This window comes from Moschus berezovskii, chromosome 27 (assembly GCF_049115385.1).
Source record: "Moschus berezovskii isolate FMDL1 chromosome 27, NW_MosBer_1.0, whole genome shotgun sequence".
Lineage (NCBI taxonomy): Eukaryota > Metazoa > Chordata > Mammalia > Artiodactyla > Moschidae > Moschus > Moschus berezovskii.
Genome location: NC_142486.1, coordinates 21,130,578 through 21,145,745, shown reverse-complemented (window position 1 = coordinate 21,145,745; position 15,168 = coordinate 21,130,578). Strand labels below are relative to the sequence as shown.

Below are 15,168 nucleotides of genomic sequence, written 5' to 3'. Positions count from 1 at the left end.
TTCCTTTTATTACTGAATAGTATTCCATTGTATGGATATGCGACAGTTTATTCACTCACCTGTTGGTGGACAGCTGCTTGTTTCCAGTTTGGGATTATTAATGAACAAGGCTGCTATGAGTATATATGTGCACATCATTGTGTGAGCCTATGTTTTTGGTTCTCTTGGACAAATAAGAGGGGCGCTGCAAGGTCGTGTGATCAATGCCTGTTTAACTTTATGAGAAACTGCCAAAGTTTTCCAGAGTAACTGTACCATTTCACGTTCCAGCCACTCATGTAGGAGAGTCTGATTCCTCCACATCTTCCCTAACATCGATACTGTCAGTCCTTCTAGTGGGTGGGAAATGGTATCTGTGATTTTGATTTGCATTTCTCCAGTGACTAATGATGTTAGGCATCTTTTCAGGCCCTTATGAGCCATTCATATATCTTCTTTTATGAAAGGTTTTTTAAAAAATATTTTTCCCTTTTGGAAGGGAGGGGTTGTCTTATTGTGGAGTTGTAGGGATTGTTTACGTATTCTATATACAAATTCTTTGTCAGACATACAAGGATTTGCTCCCAGTGACTTACTCTTGCATTTCCTTGAAAGTGTTTTGAAAAGCAGAAGGATTAATTAGTTAATAAAGGACAATTTATTTTCTTTTCTTATTCATAATATGGTGTTCTATCTAAAAGGTCTTTTGCCTACCCCAGGATTGCACCAGTTTTTCTCTTATACTTTCTTCTGGATGTTTTACAGTTTTAGCACTTATATTTAGGTCTCTGATCCAATTCAAGTCAATCTTTTGTATTTAGTGTGAAGTAGAAGTTGAGATTCCTTTTTCTTACAAAGATATCCATTATTGCAGCATATTTTGTTGAAAAGATTATCCATTCTGCATGAATTACCTTGGCACCTTTATAGGTCTATTTCTAGAGTCTATTCTATCCCATTGACTAATATGTCTATTAGTATGCCTATCATCACATCAATATTGCACTGTTTGGATTACTGTACTTTATAGTAAGTTAAGTCCTTCAACTTTGTTCTTTTTCAAAAACATTTTTTTTTCTATTTTAGTGTTTTTACTTTTCCATGTAATGTTTGGAATCAGCTTGTCAATTTCTACATGATGTCTGCTGGGATTTTGATTTAAATTGAATTTATTCTAGAGATTGATTTGAGGTTAATTGACATCTTATCAATATTGAGACTTCTGATCCATGAATATCTCCACTTGTTGAGGTTTTCTTTATTTTTAAATTTATTTATTTTTAATTGGAAGATAATTGCTTTACAATATTGTGTTGGTTTCTGCCATACTCAACATGAATCAGCCATAAGTATACATATGTCCCCTCCCACTTTAAACCTCCCTCCCACCTCCCAATAAGTTTTCTTTAAATTAAATAATTAAAAAAAAAAAACACACTAAGGGCACTGAGACAGTTAAATAGGGGAAGGAATAGTCTTGGTGTTGGCATAAGTGGTTATCCTCCTGTGAAAGAATGAAACTGAACCCCTACCTCACACCATATACAGAAATCAATTCAAACTGGGTCAAAGACCTCAATGTAAGATCTAAAACTATAAAACTCTCAGAATAAATCATAGGAATGATTCTTTATGACCTTGAGTTAGACGATGAATTCTTAGATACCACACCAAAGCGTAAACAATAAAGGAAATACAGACAAGTTGGGCATCATGAAAGTTAAAACTTTATGCTAAGTGAAAGACCAGTCACAAAATACCAGATGATATAGAGTTCCATTTATATGAAATGTCCAGAATAGGCAATCGATAGAGACAGAACATAGATTAGTGGTTGCCTGGAGGTGGGGTAGGGTAGAGGAAGGAGTGGGGAGTGACTGGTGATGGATACAGATGGGGGAGATGAAAATGTTTTAAAATATATTGTGGTGATGGATGAACAACTCTGTGAATATACTAAAATCCACTGAATCTACACTTTATTTATTTTATTTTTTATTGGAGGCTAATTACTTTACAATATTATATTGGTTGGTTTTGCCATACATTGACATGAATCCGCCCCAGATGTGTCATGCCCTCCTCCAGGGGATCTTCCCTACCCAGGCATTGAACCCAGGTCTCCTGCATTGCAGGAGGATTCTTTACCATCAGAGCCACCAGGGAAGCTGCACACTGGAAGATCCCCTGGAGGAGGGCATGGCAACCCACTCCAGTATGCTTGCCTGGAGAATCCCCATGGAAAGAGCAGCCTGGCAGGTACAGTCCATGAGGTTGCAAAGAGTCGGACACGACTGAGTGCCTAAGCATGCACACATGTGCTAACAGCAACAAAAACTATTGCAAACCCCATACAGCTCATGGGCCATCCATTTGCAACACTGAATGGAAGGTTCAGAAGAATTGACCATATTAAATAGTATCAATATTTGTGTGCCTTTTGTCAAAATAATGAGTAGAGACACACACTGAGTTCCCCGTTATCAATCCCCTAGGACACTGAGTCAAATCTCGAGTGAAATTTGTGTCTGAAAGTGAGCAGATGTTTTCTTTTAGAAGAAAACAGAAATGGTTGTACACAGCATTTATTGTTTCTGCATTTGCTGCCAGGAATGTTACGACAAGTTCAGGGGCAAGGTGTAGATAATAATCTGTGACTCTTGAAGCATGACCGACGGCGTCCGCTCTTCCCAAGTTCATACCTGGACTTAGACTCCATTTGGCTTGTTTGGGTTGGTTTAAGCTGTAAGCTAATTCAAACCTTTCTACACAAGCTGTGTATACATTCCAAACACAGGCCACCTATCACCCTGGAGGTGAAATCTGACAAGAACAACATAAAGTTGTTTATAGCATTTATTGATTTTAAGTTGGCTAATGTCCCAGATTAGTTAGGTGATAAGACAGTACTCAGCAAACTTCTGTTATTTACCTGCCATTCACAGTTTTTGTTGCATGTAATATTATTGTTTAATCAACATTTTTTAATCAATTTCTCTTTTTTTTTTAACTTACGTGTATCTATGAGCCTAAAGCAAAAGCCAATGTCTCTTGTTTATTAACAGAAGATCCCTCTTAAAAAGAAGCCCAGTGAAGACAGAAGGTTGTGGATACCAGATACGTTTGCCTGAGCAAACTCCAGGAGATAACGGAGGACACAGGAGCCTGGCAGCCACAGTCCACGGGGTGGTAAGGAGTAGGACACGACTTAGCGACTCAACAACAACAACCATTGCCTGACAAGGCTCTGAGCTTGAGGTCTCATTGTTAAACTGGGAGATTAGAGGGGCTTAGATGGATGGGCTTCCCTGGTGGCTCAGGTGGTAAAGAATCTGCCTGCAGTGCGGGAGACCCAGGTTCGATCCCTGGGTCGGGAAGATCCCCTGGAGAAGGGAATGGCTACCCACTCCAGTATTCTTGCCTGGAGAATTCCATGGACAGAAGAGACTGGTGGGCTTCAGTCCATGGGGACGCAAACAGCTGGACACGACTGAGCAACTAACACTTTCACTTTCAGACAGATGTTAGTGACTTAAGACTTTCTTCTTGACCGAATCAGAATGGTTAAAGGAGAAGGCACGAGAGTAGATATCAGGGAGACCCTGGATCGATTTCTTCTACAACTTTTTATTGGAGCCTAATGTATTCTTCATCTCTTGGACCTTGGGGTGCTGGACCATACAAGATAGACAAAGCCCCAGTTCTTTCCAGGTTTAGGGTTGTAAATTATATAGGAATGAAGTAACATAAGAAGCACATTGCAGTGCCTGGATCATGGTAAATACTCAGTACTTGGATGTTATTATCATAGTTGTTATTATAAGTATTATTACTTTATTATGCCAGAGCAGAGAATGGGCTCTCTGGGAAAAAGAGGGGTTGGGTTAGTCTGTGGATATCTGTCCTCCAGCCATGATGGCCTGGAGAGGCACATGGAGCTTGAATCCCATCAGAGAGCAGAGACAGTGGAGTTAGTGAGTATAGTCCTTAGTGCTTTGGCCAAGAAGGTGAGGAGTGTTACTCTGTCAGAAAATTAGGTCAGCAGTGAGCATGCTGGGGTAAGTTTAAGATCTCTGTTTAGATAACAAGGTCTGGCATCATTCATTTCAATATTCAGTGGTGTCCCAGGCATTGTGCTAGGCTTGTTGGGAATACAATGCTGCTGCCCTCAGGGGGCTTATGACGTCATGAGAGTGACAAGCCACAGGACAAGTAAGTATGACACAGAGCAGAACGAGGAGAATTTCTTTCTCGATTGGTTGCAAATGACAGACATCCAGTTTGTATCAGCATGAGTAAGAAGGAAAATTTACTGCCTCCTGTATCTGCTGAGCCCAGGAATAAATGGCTTCAGCAATGGCTGGATCCAGGTGTTCAAATGATGTCAGAAATCTCGGTTTCATGGCCCTGCTTTCCTCTGTGTCGGCTTTCTTTTCAGGCTGTCTCCCCATTTGTGATTCCAAATACCACCAGCTTAGTAGTCTTAGCTAAAAGGGAGGTTGCTTCCTCAGTTGGATGCATGCGTGCTCAGTCGCTTCAGTCACATCCAACTCTTTGTGATCCGATGGACTGTAGCCCACCAGGCTCCCCTGTCCGAGGGGATTCTCCAGGCAGGAACACTGGAGTGGGTTGCCATGCCCTCCTTTAGGGGATCTCCCTGACTCAGGGTCTGAACCCACGTCTCCTTCATCTCCTGTATTGCAGGCAGATTCTTTACCCACTGAGCCACCTGCCAAGCCCACGCTTCCTCAGTTACTCCAGTATAAAGTAACAGAACTGAATTCCAACGTTCCAAACTGGGGTCGTGTGAGACCCCTGCCCCAGAGCTAGGCATGTTGGCCTGGCCACCCACACCCACTGAGCCTGGGGGAGGGGTTCATGTAGGAACATCAGAGCTGGGGGAGGGGGCTCTGAGAAGCAGGCACCACCCTGCCCACCGCAGAGCCCCCAGAGAGACAGAGGCTCTGAGAGGAAGGCAGGGGTCATTCCAGCCAGGACAACGTCACAAAGGAAGTTTGGTCTGTTGGGGCTCCAGGGCTGGGGTGCTCCTGCAGCAGGTTCCAGCTCTGTATCTGGGGAGAAGGAAGGAGGAAGCAGGTGTTTCCTGAGAAGCCATCATCTGCCAGGCTCTTTGACAAGTTTGTTGGTTAACGACCCAAGAACCCTGTCTGCTCATGCAGGTGGGAAATAGTCTCGGAAGGTTTCCCATTGCTGGATGAACCTCAGCTAGCACCCAATGCGCCTGGACCACCCTCACCCAACTCCGGTCCGTCTCCACTAAGCAGCTAGGCGATCTCTTCACACTGCAGAGTTGACGGCGTCTCACCTCCGCTGAAACCCCGATCCTCAGCATGGCCCACAAGGCCTTGCCCTCTGCCCACCACCACTCCTCTCCTGCCCTCCCCTTCCACTCCTCCAAGAACTCACTCCCAGATTTAGGAGGAGGGATATTTATTTGTAACAATGGTAGCTGATGCTTAGGTGCCAGGCCTTAATCAACACTCTGTATTTTCATTCATTTCAGTCTTCACAGCAACCCTGTGAGGTGGGAACCATTATTATCTCCATTTTATAAGACGAGGAAACTGAGCCACTGAGAAAGTGATTTGCTCAAAGTCACACAGCTAGAAAGTAGCAGAGCTGAGATTCAAAGCCAGGCATTTCACTCCAGAGTCCTCATTCTTAACCACCACCGTCTCCTACCTCTGGGCGCTCAGGGTTCCCATCCTTCCTGTCACATTTCCTAACTACGCATTCTGATAGGTTATATGATTGACGTCTGTCTCAGCACTAACAGCTGCTGTAAAGGTAGCCAACATACTGAGCACTTAGTCTGTGCTGGGCACTGTGTTTAGCACTTTTTAGGCATCAGTCAATTTCACCCTCTCACAATTGTGTAAAAACTAGGTACAGTTGTCCCTAGTTTTACACATGGAGAACCTAAGAAGTTGAGAGTTTAAGTAAGTTGTCCACTAAGCTGGAAATCCCCAGAGGGAAGAAACCATGTCCATTTTGCTTATCATTGAGTTCAGAGGGGCTAATTAAGTGTCTGGCATACAGTAGGCACTTAATAAAGGTTTTGGGGTGGGCGCTAGTGGTAAAGAACTCACCTACCAGTGCAGGAGTTGTAAGAGATTCAGGTTTGATCCCTGGGTTGGGAAAATCCCCTGGAGGAGGCCATGGCAACCCACTCTAGTATTCTTGCCTGGAGAATCCCATGGACAGAAGAGCCTGTGGGCTACAGTCTATAGGGTCACACTAAATCGGACATGACTTTAGTGACTTAGCACCTGGCTGGCTAGATGATAAATGGCAAGACGGAAGGGAGGGAGGTGGGGAGGGATGGAGAGAGGGCCAGCCTGTCTGTCTCCAGTGCCCATGCTGTGATCACAGCTGGGAGATCCTGGGACGTGAGGCTGGCGTGGTATCTGACGTGGCTCTCGCGGCTGTCTCTGCAGGAGCCACGATGCACGTGAAGAAGTACCTGCTCAAGGGCCTGCATCGGCTGCAGAAGGGCCCCGGCTACACATACAAGGAGCTGCTGGTGTGGTACTGCGACAACACCAACACCCACGGCCCCAAGCGCATCATCTGTGAGGGGCCCAAGAAGAAGGCCATGTGGTTCGTGCTCACCTTGCTCTTCACCTCCCTCGTCTGCTGGCAGTGGGGCCTCTTCATCAAGACCTACCTGAACTGGGAGGTCAGCGTCTCCCTCTCCATCGGCTTCAAGACCATGGACTTTCCCGCCGTCACCATCTGCAACGCCAGCCCCTTCCAGTAGGTGGTCCCTGGAGCACGGCTGGTCTCCGCGGGGCTGCTGCTCTTCCTTTTCCTTCCTTCCCGCTTTCCTTCCTTCTTTCCCATTTCCTCCTTTCTCTCTCTCTCTGTCTCTTTCCCTCTTTGCAGCAAGTAAGATGCACAATTCATAAACCTCCTCAGCTTTAAAAGAACCTCCAAAGATACCCGGTAGTCCCTTCAGTCACAAGCAGTTCAGCTCAGTTCAGTCGCTCAGTCGTGTCCAACTCTTTGCGACCCCATGAATCACAGCACGCCAGGCCTCCCTGTCCATCACCAACTCCCAGAGTTCACTCAAACCCATGTCCAACTAGTCGGTGATGCCATCCAGCCATCTCATTCTCTGTCGTCCCCGTCTCCTCCCACCTCCAATCCCTCCCAGCATCAGAGTCTTTTCCAGCGAGTCAACTCTTCGCATGAGGTGGCCAAAGTATTGGAGTTTCAGCTTTAGCATCAGTCCTTCCAATGAACACCCAGGACTGGTCTCCCTTAGGATGGACTGGTTGGATCTCCTTGCAGTCCAAGGGGCTCTCAAGAGTCTTCTCCAACACCACAGTTCAAAAGCATCAATTCTTTGGTGCTCACTAGTGTCTATTTATTGATTCAATGTGTATTTATTGAATACCTAGTATTGTCACCTACTACTGGGGCTTCCCTTGTGGCCCAGATGATAAAGAATCCACCTGCAATGCAGGTTTGATCCCTTGGTCGGGAAGAACTCCTGGAGAAGGGAATGGCTACCCACTCCAGTATTCTTGCCTGGAGAATTCCATGGACAGGGAAGCTTGGCTGGCTACGGTCCATGGGGTCATAAAGAGTAGGACACAACTGAGCAACTAACACACTCCTATTGCCAGGCACTGTTATGGGCACCAGGAATACATCAGTAACTAAAACAAAGTTCCTCCTGTCCTCATCACAGCCTCCCAGAGAAAACAGACATTCATCTTTTCTTACATAAATATTGAAATCATTCTCATTGTGAGGATTAGACTGGACCTGTGTCCATGGTTTAGTGCCCTCTCCTACAGGAAGTCCTCCAGCCATCTATAGCAACCATGCATTGAGTGCATTTCATAATATTGCCCAAATGCCAGGCAATATGTTGAGTGTTCTTTGGATAATTCATGTCGTTCTAATCCACACAACCACTCTGGGGTGGGGGGGTGGGGTGCACTACTCTAGTAGCCCCAATTCACAGGTCAGGAAATGGAGATTCAGAGGTGAGGGAACTTTCCCAGAGACATACAGTGAGCAGCTGTGGAATTTGAATCTAGGTCTTATCTGACTCCAGAGCTGCCACTGTTTAACCACTGGATGGCAAGGCCTAGGAAGGAGACACCCAGGGAGACCCAGCCTAGTCGGTTGAGGAAAGGCTGGGGATCAGTCACAGAAAAATGCCCCAGGAAATGAGTAGACGTTAGCCAGGTGGGATGAAGAGAGTGCTCCAAGTGGAGGACATAGCACATGCAAAGGTCCCGGGATGAGACAGAGCTTGGTGCATTCAAGGGGCTGAAAAATGAGCCAGCATGTCTGAGTCACAGGAAATGTTCTTGTCCAAAAGGAGGTCCTGGAAGGCAAATCATACTTCCTGGTTACTTTTCCAGTTATCAGAAAGTCACCTCATTCTGGTCATAGGGCTGTTCTTCCTTGCTTGGGTGGGTCTTTGAAGCTACTCAAGAAAACTCTTAATAAAAAAAAAAAAAAAGAAAACTCTTTATAATTATAATAACACACCCTGCTTATAAACATCACCCTATTGAATCCTCAAAAAATCCTCTAGGGTAAATGTTTTAATCTCCCACTATTTCACAGATGAGAGAACAGAGCCTCAGAGAAGTTAACCTACCCACAGTCACACAGATATTAAGCGGCATGCTGTGCTGTGTTTAGTCACTCAGTCATGTCTGACTCTTTGCAACCCCATGGACTGTAGCCCACCAGCATCCCCTGTCCACGGGGATTCTCCAGGCAAGAATACTGGAGTGGGTTGCCTTTCTCCAGGGAATCTTCCCAACCCATGGATCAAACCCAGGTCTCCCGCATTGCGGGCAGATTTTTTAACGTCTAAGCCACCAAGGAAGCCTAAGAATACTGGAATGTGCATAGCCTATCCCTTCTCCAGGGGATCTTGCTGACCCAGGAATTGAACCAGGGTCTCCTGCATTGCAAGTGGATTCTTTACCAGCTGAGCAACCAAAGAAGCCCATTAAGTGGCATGCTGGAATTCAAACCCAGATCTTGCCAAGCTTGACAGCAGCTGTAGACATCCAGGCTATAATAGCAGCCCCCACCCCACAGCCCAGCACATTCCCAGTCCTCCCCTCCCTGTGTGCATAGAGGTGGCTGGTTTGGTGATCAGGGCACAGGCGGTGTCAGCATCTGCGACTGATGTCAGCTCTGGCCGCTGGCCGCCTTCATACCAGCACTTGGGCCTATATCCAGGGTTTAGTGACCTCTCCTACAGGAAGTCCTCCAGCCAGAGTTGACACACACACCACCCTGGAGACCACACTCTGGGCAGGGTCTTGGATAAATCAGGTTCTGGAGTGACAGGGGTGCAGGGCTTGGAGCCCCCCCACCCAGGGCCTGGTGGAAACACTCACTGGGGTGGACCCATTTCTGCTGGACTGACTGGTCACCATTTCCAGTCTGGGAACCTCAGGGATTGAGAAGATCCTGGATCCCAACCGCACAGTCTTCTCCCTGCTGAAACTGGCTCCTATTCCCCAAATTGCTGCTGGAGATTTAGGACCTCAGGGTCACAGACCTGCCCCTCTTTCAATATTATACCCCTCCTGGGAGGAATAAGTCCGAACCCCGTGCACCCACAGCATACCAACTGGGGCCCACCAAAGCCAGGTGTTTAGCTCTGCGCCTTCTTCAGTGGGGTGAGCTCAGGAAATCGCAGCACCTCCCAGAGTTTCTTTATCCACATGTGGGGGTCATTATAGAATTTTATTTATAAATTAACTAAAGAAGATGTATGGAACACCTGGCACCTGACACATGGTGAGTGATCAATAACCATGAGCTCTTAGGATTCTGTCTCAGGAGCATGTGAATTTCATAGGGAAAGAGACCCGGTCTGTCTCGTTTGCTGTAATATCCTGTGTGCCTTGCACATAGTATAATAGCCTCTGGGTACTTGGCACAAAGTAGATACTCACCAAATACTGGGTGAAGAATGAGTGTCACTCATGTGTGGAAGGATGCATGGACGCATGGGTGGGTGGGTCGAGAGGTGGGTGCTGGGGGCAGGGAGGAGCAGCCTTCTCACACGTGGTGGCAGCCACGCTGGAGTAGGAGGGGACCCCAGACTACGGTTGCTCTGCTCTGCATCTGCCCCTTGCCCCCCTGACTGGCCTCTCCCCAACCCAGATACTCCAAAGTCCAGCATTTGCTGAAGGACCTGGACGAACTGATGGAGGCAGTCCTGGGGAGGATCCTGGGTCCCGAGCTCAGCCAGGTCAATGCCACCAGGGCCCTGAACCTGTCCATCTGGCACCACACGCCCCTGGTCTTCATCAACGAGCAGAATCCCCACCACCCGGTGGTTCTGGACCTGTTTGAGGACAACGTCAATGGCTCAGCAAGCAGCAGCCCAGCACCAGGAAGGCCCTGCAGTGCCCACAGGTGCAAAGTAGCCATAAGACTAGTAAGTGGATCCCTCTCCCTGGGCACGGGTCAAACAACGGGCCCTATCCAGTGAGTCTGATGGGAGTCTCTTTCCTTAACTAATCTGGGTCTTGGCTAGGGGAAAGCTGGAGCCAGTGCCTATTTTGTACGTTTACATACAATTTTGTACATTTATTTATTTCGTTGTGCTGGGTCTCAGTTGTGGATCTTTGATCCTCATTGCAGCATGTGGGATCTTTAGCTGGGGCATGTGGGATCTAGTTCCCTCACCAAGGATCAAACTGGGCTCCCACTATTGGGACTTCAGAGTCTTAGCCTCTGTATCAGCAGGGAAATCCCAGCTATTTTAAAATTAGCAATAGTTAGTATGCTATTCAAGATATCACTGGATGCCAGTAACCCAGATCCAACTAGCTTAAATTAAACAGGCAATTCTTTGGCTCACACACTGAGAAGTCCAGAGGTGGATTGGGTGCAGGTGTGGCTGGATCCAGGTGTTTAAATGCAGTCATCAGGAGTCCCTCTCTCTCCACCTTGTCTCGGGTTTTCTCTCAGTTGACTTTGCTCTCTGGCAGGCTCCCTCCACATGGAGGGCTCTGGAAATACTAGACATATATCCCACCAGCTTAGCGCTCTCCCCAGACAGAGAGCTCTTCTTTCCTAATGGCTGCAGCGAACATCCTGGGACTGGTCATCATGTCACATACTCAGCCCTAAACCAATCACTGAGGCCTGGAGGATGGGCTTTCGTGACTGACCGGTCCTGGGTCATGTGCCCTGGAGCTGAGAGTGATGTCAGCCTCTATCAGACCACATGGACTGAGCGAGGGGGAAGGGGTGGGTGGCTTCCTGAAGAAGGAATTAAGTCTTATTATCAGAAGACAGGGGCATAAATATTGGGCAGGTGGAAAACCACAGCTCTGCTGTACAGTCATAGACAAAGCATAATGGGACTGCTGGGATGCCTGCAAGCCTGCAGGTGGGAAGAAGGTTCCCTGTCTGTTCCCAGGATCCCTGGGGGCTCTGTAACTACACAGATCCCTGGGCCCGACTCCTGGAGAATCTAAAAGGGCAGTTCTGGGCCCAGACCCAGGAATCTGTCTTGTTAATGGGCTTCCTGGTGATTCTGATGATCCACCTTGGTTGGGGACCCAGGCTGGGGCTATCCACTCCCCACTGCCTCCCATACCCCATATGTGGTCAGGATCTTCCCCCATCAGAGAAGGGGGGCAGAACCTGAAGTCTCGAGTCCTTCATGGTCCACCCGGCCTCCGGGGGGCTGCCTCTGGATGCCTGGGAGGGGGCTGGAGTGGAGTTGTGGGAGCAGAGGGTCAAGTGTGTCTGCTGCTCACGTGTCCACGTGAGCATGAGTGTGGTGCCACTTGTGTGACTCTAGGCATGTGGACACGTGTGTATGTAGTTGTGACGCCAGGACATCCTGTGACTGCAGGTGTCAGAAAGGGGTCTGTCTTTGTGGACGTGACTGTGTGGATGTGTGCGAAGTAGGTTGGCTCAGGCCTGAGGCAATGTTATATGGGGGTGGCTGGTGCTGTGTGTGAGTGAGTGGACAACCCAAGCCTTGTGACTGTGAGTGTCAACACACTGCCCACCAGCCCAGCCGCTGGCCACCCCAGCACCGAGGTGCCACCCGAGGAAGGGCAGCTGGCAGCACCCTCACTGCCCTGGCTTTCAGGGTGGGGGGCCCCCACCCGCAAGAACCCCTCTCTTGCACCCTCTGCAGTGCAGCCACAATGGAACCACGTGCACCTTCCGGAACTTCAGCAGTGCCACCCAGGCCGTGACGGAGTGGTACAGCCTGCAGGCCACCAACATCTTCGCACAGATTCCAAACCAGGAGCTGGTGGCCATGGGCTACCCTGCCGAGCGGCTGATCCTGGCCTGCCTGTTCGGGGCAGAGCCCTGCAACTACAGGTGAGAGCCAGTGGGCCCCCTGAGGCCGGGATCCTGGGTCCACACCCCAGCTCAGCCACTCAGCCTGCACCCCAGCTGTCTGTACCCTGCTGTCTTCAGTTTTTTAGAGGGAGTCTGAGAGGAGGGTGCGCTGACGGCCCCATCACGTCCCGAGGGCATCGCTTTAGGGAAAGTCTGTAAGGAAAGAGGACGGCGCTAAGGGAGGATGTGGCCTCAGGTGACGTCTAAGCCAGGTGTCATCCCCGTAAACTGCACCGCAGAGCTGTCCTCCCTTAAGCAGGGGGCCGGCCCCTTGCATGTGCCCCCATCAGTCACTCCCTGGGTGTGTGCCACCCCCAGGAGCATGGGCTGGGGGTCTCCTAACTTCCCAGGCTAGGAGGTGGGAGAAAAGGCAGCCATGAGCTGTTAGCCTCCAACACCCAGCATCTACTGCCCTCAGTTTTCTCATCCCTAAGATGGGACAATAACCATATCTGTGTCTCCTGTAGAGTAAATGAATTGGCTCATGTCAGCGCTTAGAACAGAGCCCTAGAAGCCTTTGTCATAAACAGCCTTTCCCCAAACAACCCCAGGGTTGAGAAGAGCAGGATGAGGGCAGCATTAACTCCGAAAGCCTGGGTCCTCTAACACATCCACAGATCTCCACCTTCCTCGCCACCCCCCGCTCCAGCTTCTGACCATCCAGACCTTGGGACTGAGTGCCCAGCTCTGTCCCCGACTCTCAGACAGACTCGACGGGTGGGTCACTTGGGAAGGGAGGCTGGGCACAGACAGGCGAGCCACTGAGGCCCCAGTGCCCCCTCCTGGTCTCGTGGAAGGCCTCTTAGCGGCCGGCCCCCCTGAGTTGGGCCCCGGACTTTGACTGGTCCCATTTCCCCGAGGCTCTGGCATCCTCCTGGCCTGGGGCTTCAGATTTCCTACACTTCAGGTCTCTGGAGAAAAGGACTTTTTGCCGAGTCTTGCCACTTTGGATGAGTGACAGGCTACTGTTTTCAACATCCCGGGGACTGTGGCCTCAGCCTGTGTCAGGTAACTCATGAATTCTCAGGAACCTCTGTCTAGAATCTGCTGATTCTGTCCCCCAGAAAGCACAGGGGCAGGCAGGTGTAGGTCGTGTCGAGGAGTCAAGGCCCCCTGAGCGGGCAGAGCTGCATGCCCGGTCCTTTGTGAGAATCAGAGAAGGAGGGACCTATGGGTGGAAGAGCTGTGTGCCGGCCCCCCACCAGTGGCACACGTCCTTGCTGGCTGGTTGCAGGCTGGGTTCCAACCCCTCTCTCTGGGCGAGGGGACTTGCTTCAGAGCCTACCTGCCCCACCACTCCTGGCAGCCTGCCTTAAGGCTGTGGGTACCCAGTAAGCGAGGTCTATGCCTGTAAGTTCATCTTTACCCTCACAGCTAAGAGAGAGGTGTAATTCGGTAATTTAAAACATATGGCTTATCCGCTCAGTCAGAATATGCCCTGAAGTACGAGTGAGCTGAAAAAGTGGGATCTGTTAGGATCCACTGGGACCTGCTGCCAGGTTCCTGGCGCTTCGTGGGAACACCTCTTAGTGGAATCCCAGGGCTCGAAGATGTGTGTTCTGCACATAGCACGGTCCCTAAATGGAGCCCCCAGCAACTTCCTGGCCTGCCCCAGGGCCGGAGGCAGCCTGGGGATGGCCTCCATGTTGCCAAGATGGCACCCTCCAAATCCAGCCCTGTTTGGGTCAGGAGACTGAGAAGATGGCTGGCGGGCAGGCAGCACCCAGTGTTGGCCACATAACTTTGTGGTGTGGCTGTGACTGGGGAATAAATCTAGAGAGGGGGTCAAGGCTGGACTCAGCAGTTAGACCATTGATTTCAAATCCTTGCTCTGTCTGACCAACTGTGTGGCTTCAAGAAAGCATCCTAACCTTGATATGCCTCCATTTTCCTCCTGCATAAAATAGGTAACAACAGTGCCTACTCTGTGAACATGTGTGTGCGTGCTCAGTCATGTCTGACTCTTTGCAACCCCATGGACTGTAGCCCGCCAGGCTCCTCTGTCCTCGGGATTTCCCAGGAAAGAATACTGGAGTGGATGCCATTTCCTCCTCCAGGGGATCTTCCTGACCCAGGGATCAAACCCATGTCTCTTATGTCTTCTACATTGGCAGGCAGGTTCTTTACCACTGAGCCACCTGGAAAGCCCATGCTACTGGGTTCTTCGGAATATTAAATGAGTTAATGTGCGTGACAGCCTGACAGTAGCGATGAACTCAGTATTACTCTCATTAAACCCACATTTGACGAGGAACTCATTCTTCAGTAATGATGCTAACACTATTGCACCCTTCTTATGTCCAGGCACTATTCTTAGCACTTTACAGGTATAAAATCAGTCAGTCTAACTCTGGCAACAAGCTCTTCTTTTATATGATACAGCACTGCTCAGAGAGGTTAAGCAACATCTCTGAGGTCACACAACTGGTGAGCAGCCGAGGTGGCAGTCTGAGCCAGGCCCACCTGGCGTCACTTCATCGCCTCATCAGAAATCAAGATCGTCTTCCTTCCCCATCTACCCCTCCCAAACCCGTTTCTCCAGCCCTCGGCAGTTTCTTGGCATGGAGACCCCAGTCCACCTGTCTCCATGCTGCTTGTCAGTCCCACAGCCTACTGGTTGCCCATCTTCCTGAATTAGCCTCAGACTCAGCGCCGGAGGACACGTGCCTCTCTCAGCCCTCCCAGTGTTGGGCCCCACACACTTTGGCTCCATTACTCTGTCCGGGTCTCCATCCTCTCCACCTCGTATTTGCAAATGCTGAAGGTGCAGCCACTGCAGTTTTCAGAAAGTGTGGACCACAT

At 49.3% G+C, this 15,168-nt stretch overlaps 1 protein-coding gene across 3 annotated transcripts in view; it reads left to right on the top strand.

Annotated features, from left to right (window-relative positions):
* Positions 1-15,168, top strand: part of SCNN1B (sodium channel epithelial 1 subunit beta) — a 71,066-nt gene that overhangs the window by 39,214 nt on the left and 16,684 nt on the right. For all 3 annotated transcript variants that reach the window (XM_055409673.2, XM_088832937.1, XM_055409671.2), the window contains 4 exons: positions 3,045-3,168; positions 6,438-6,756; positions 10,156-10,432; positions 12,155-12,345. In XM_055409673.2, the coding sequence (XP_055265648.2) occupies positions 6,446-6,756; positions 10,156-10,432; positions 12,155-12,345 (779 nt within the window). In that variant the 5' untranslated portion in view covers positions 3,045-3,168; positions 6,438-6,445. The remainder of the gene's footprint in view (positions 1-3,044; positions 3,169-6,437; positions 6,757-10,155; positions 10,433-12,154; positions 12,346-15,168) is intronic.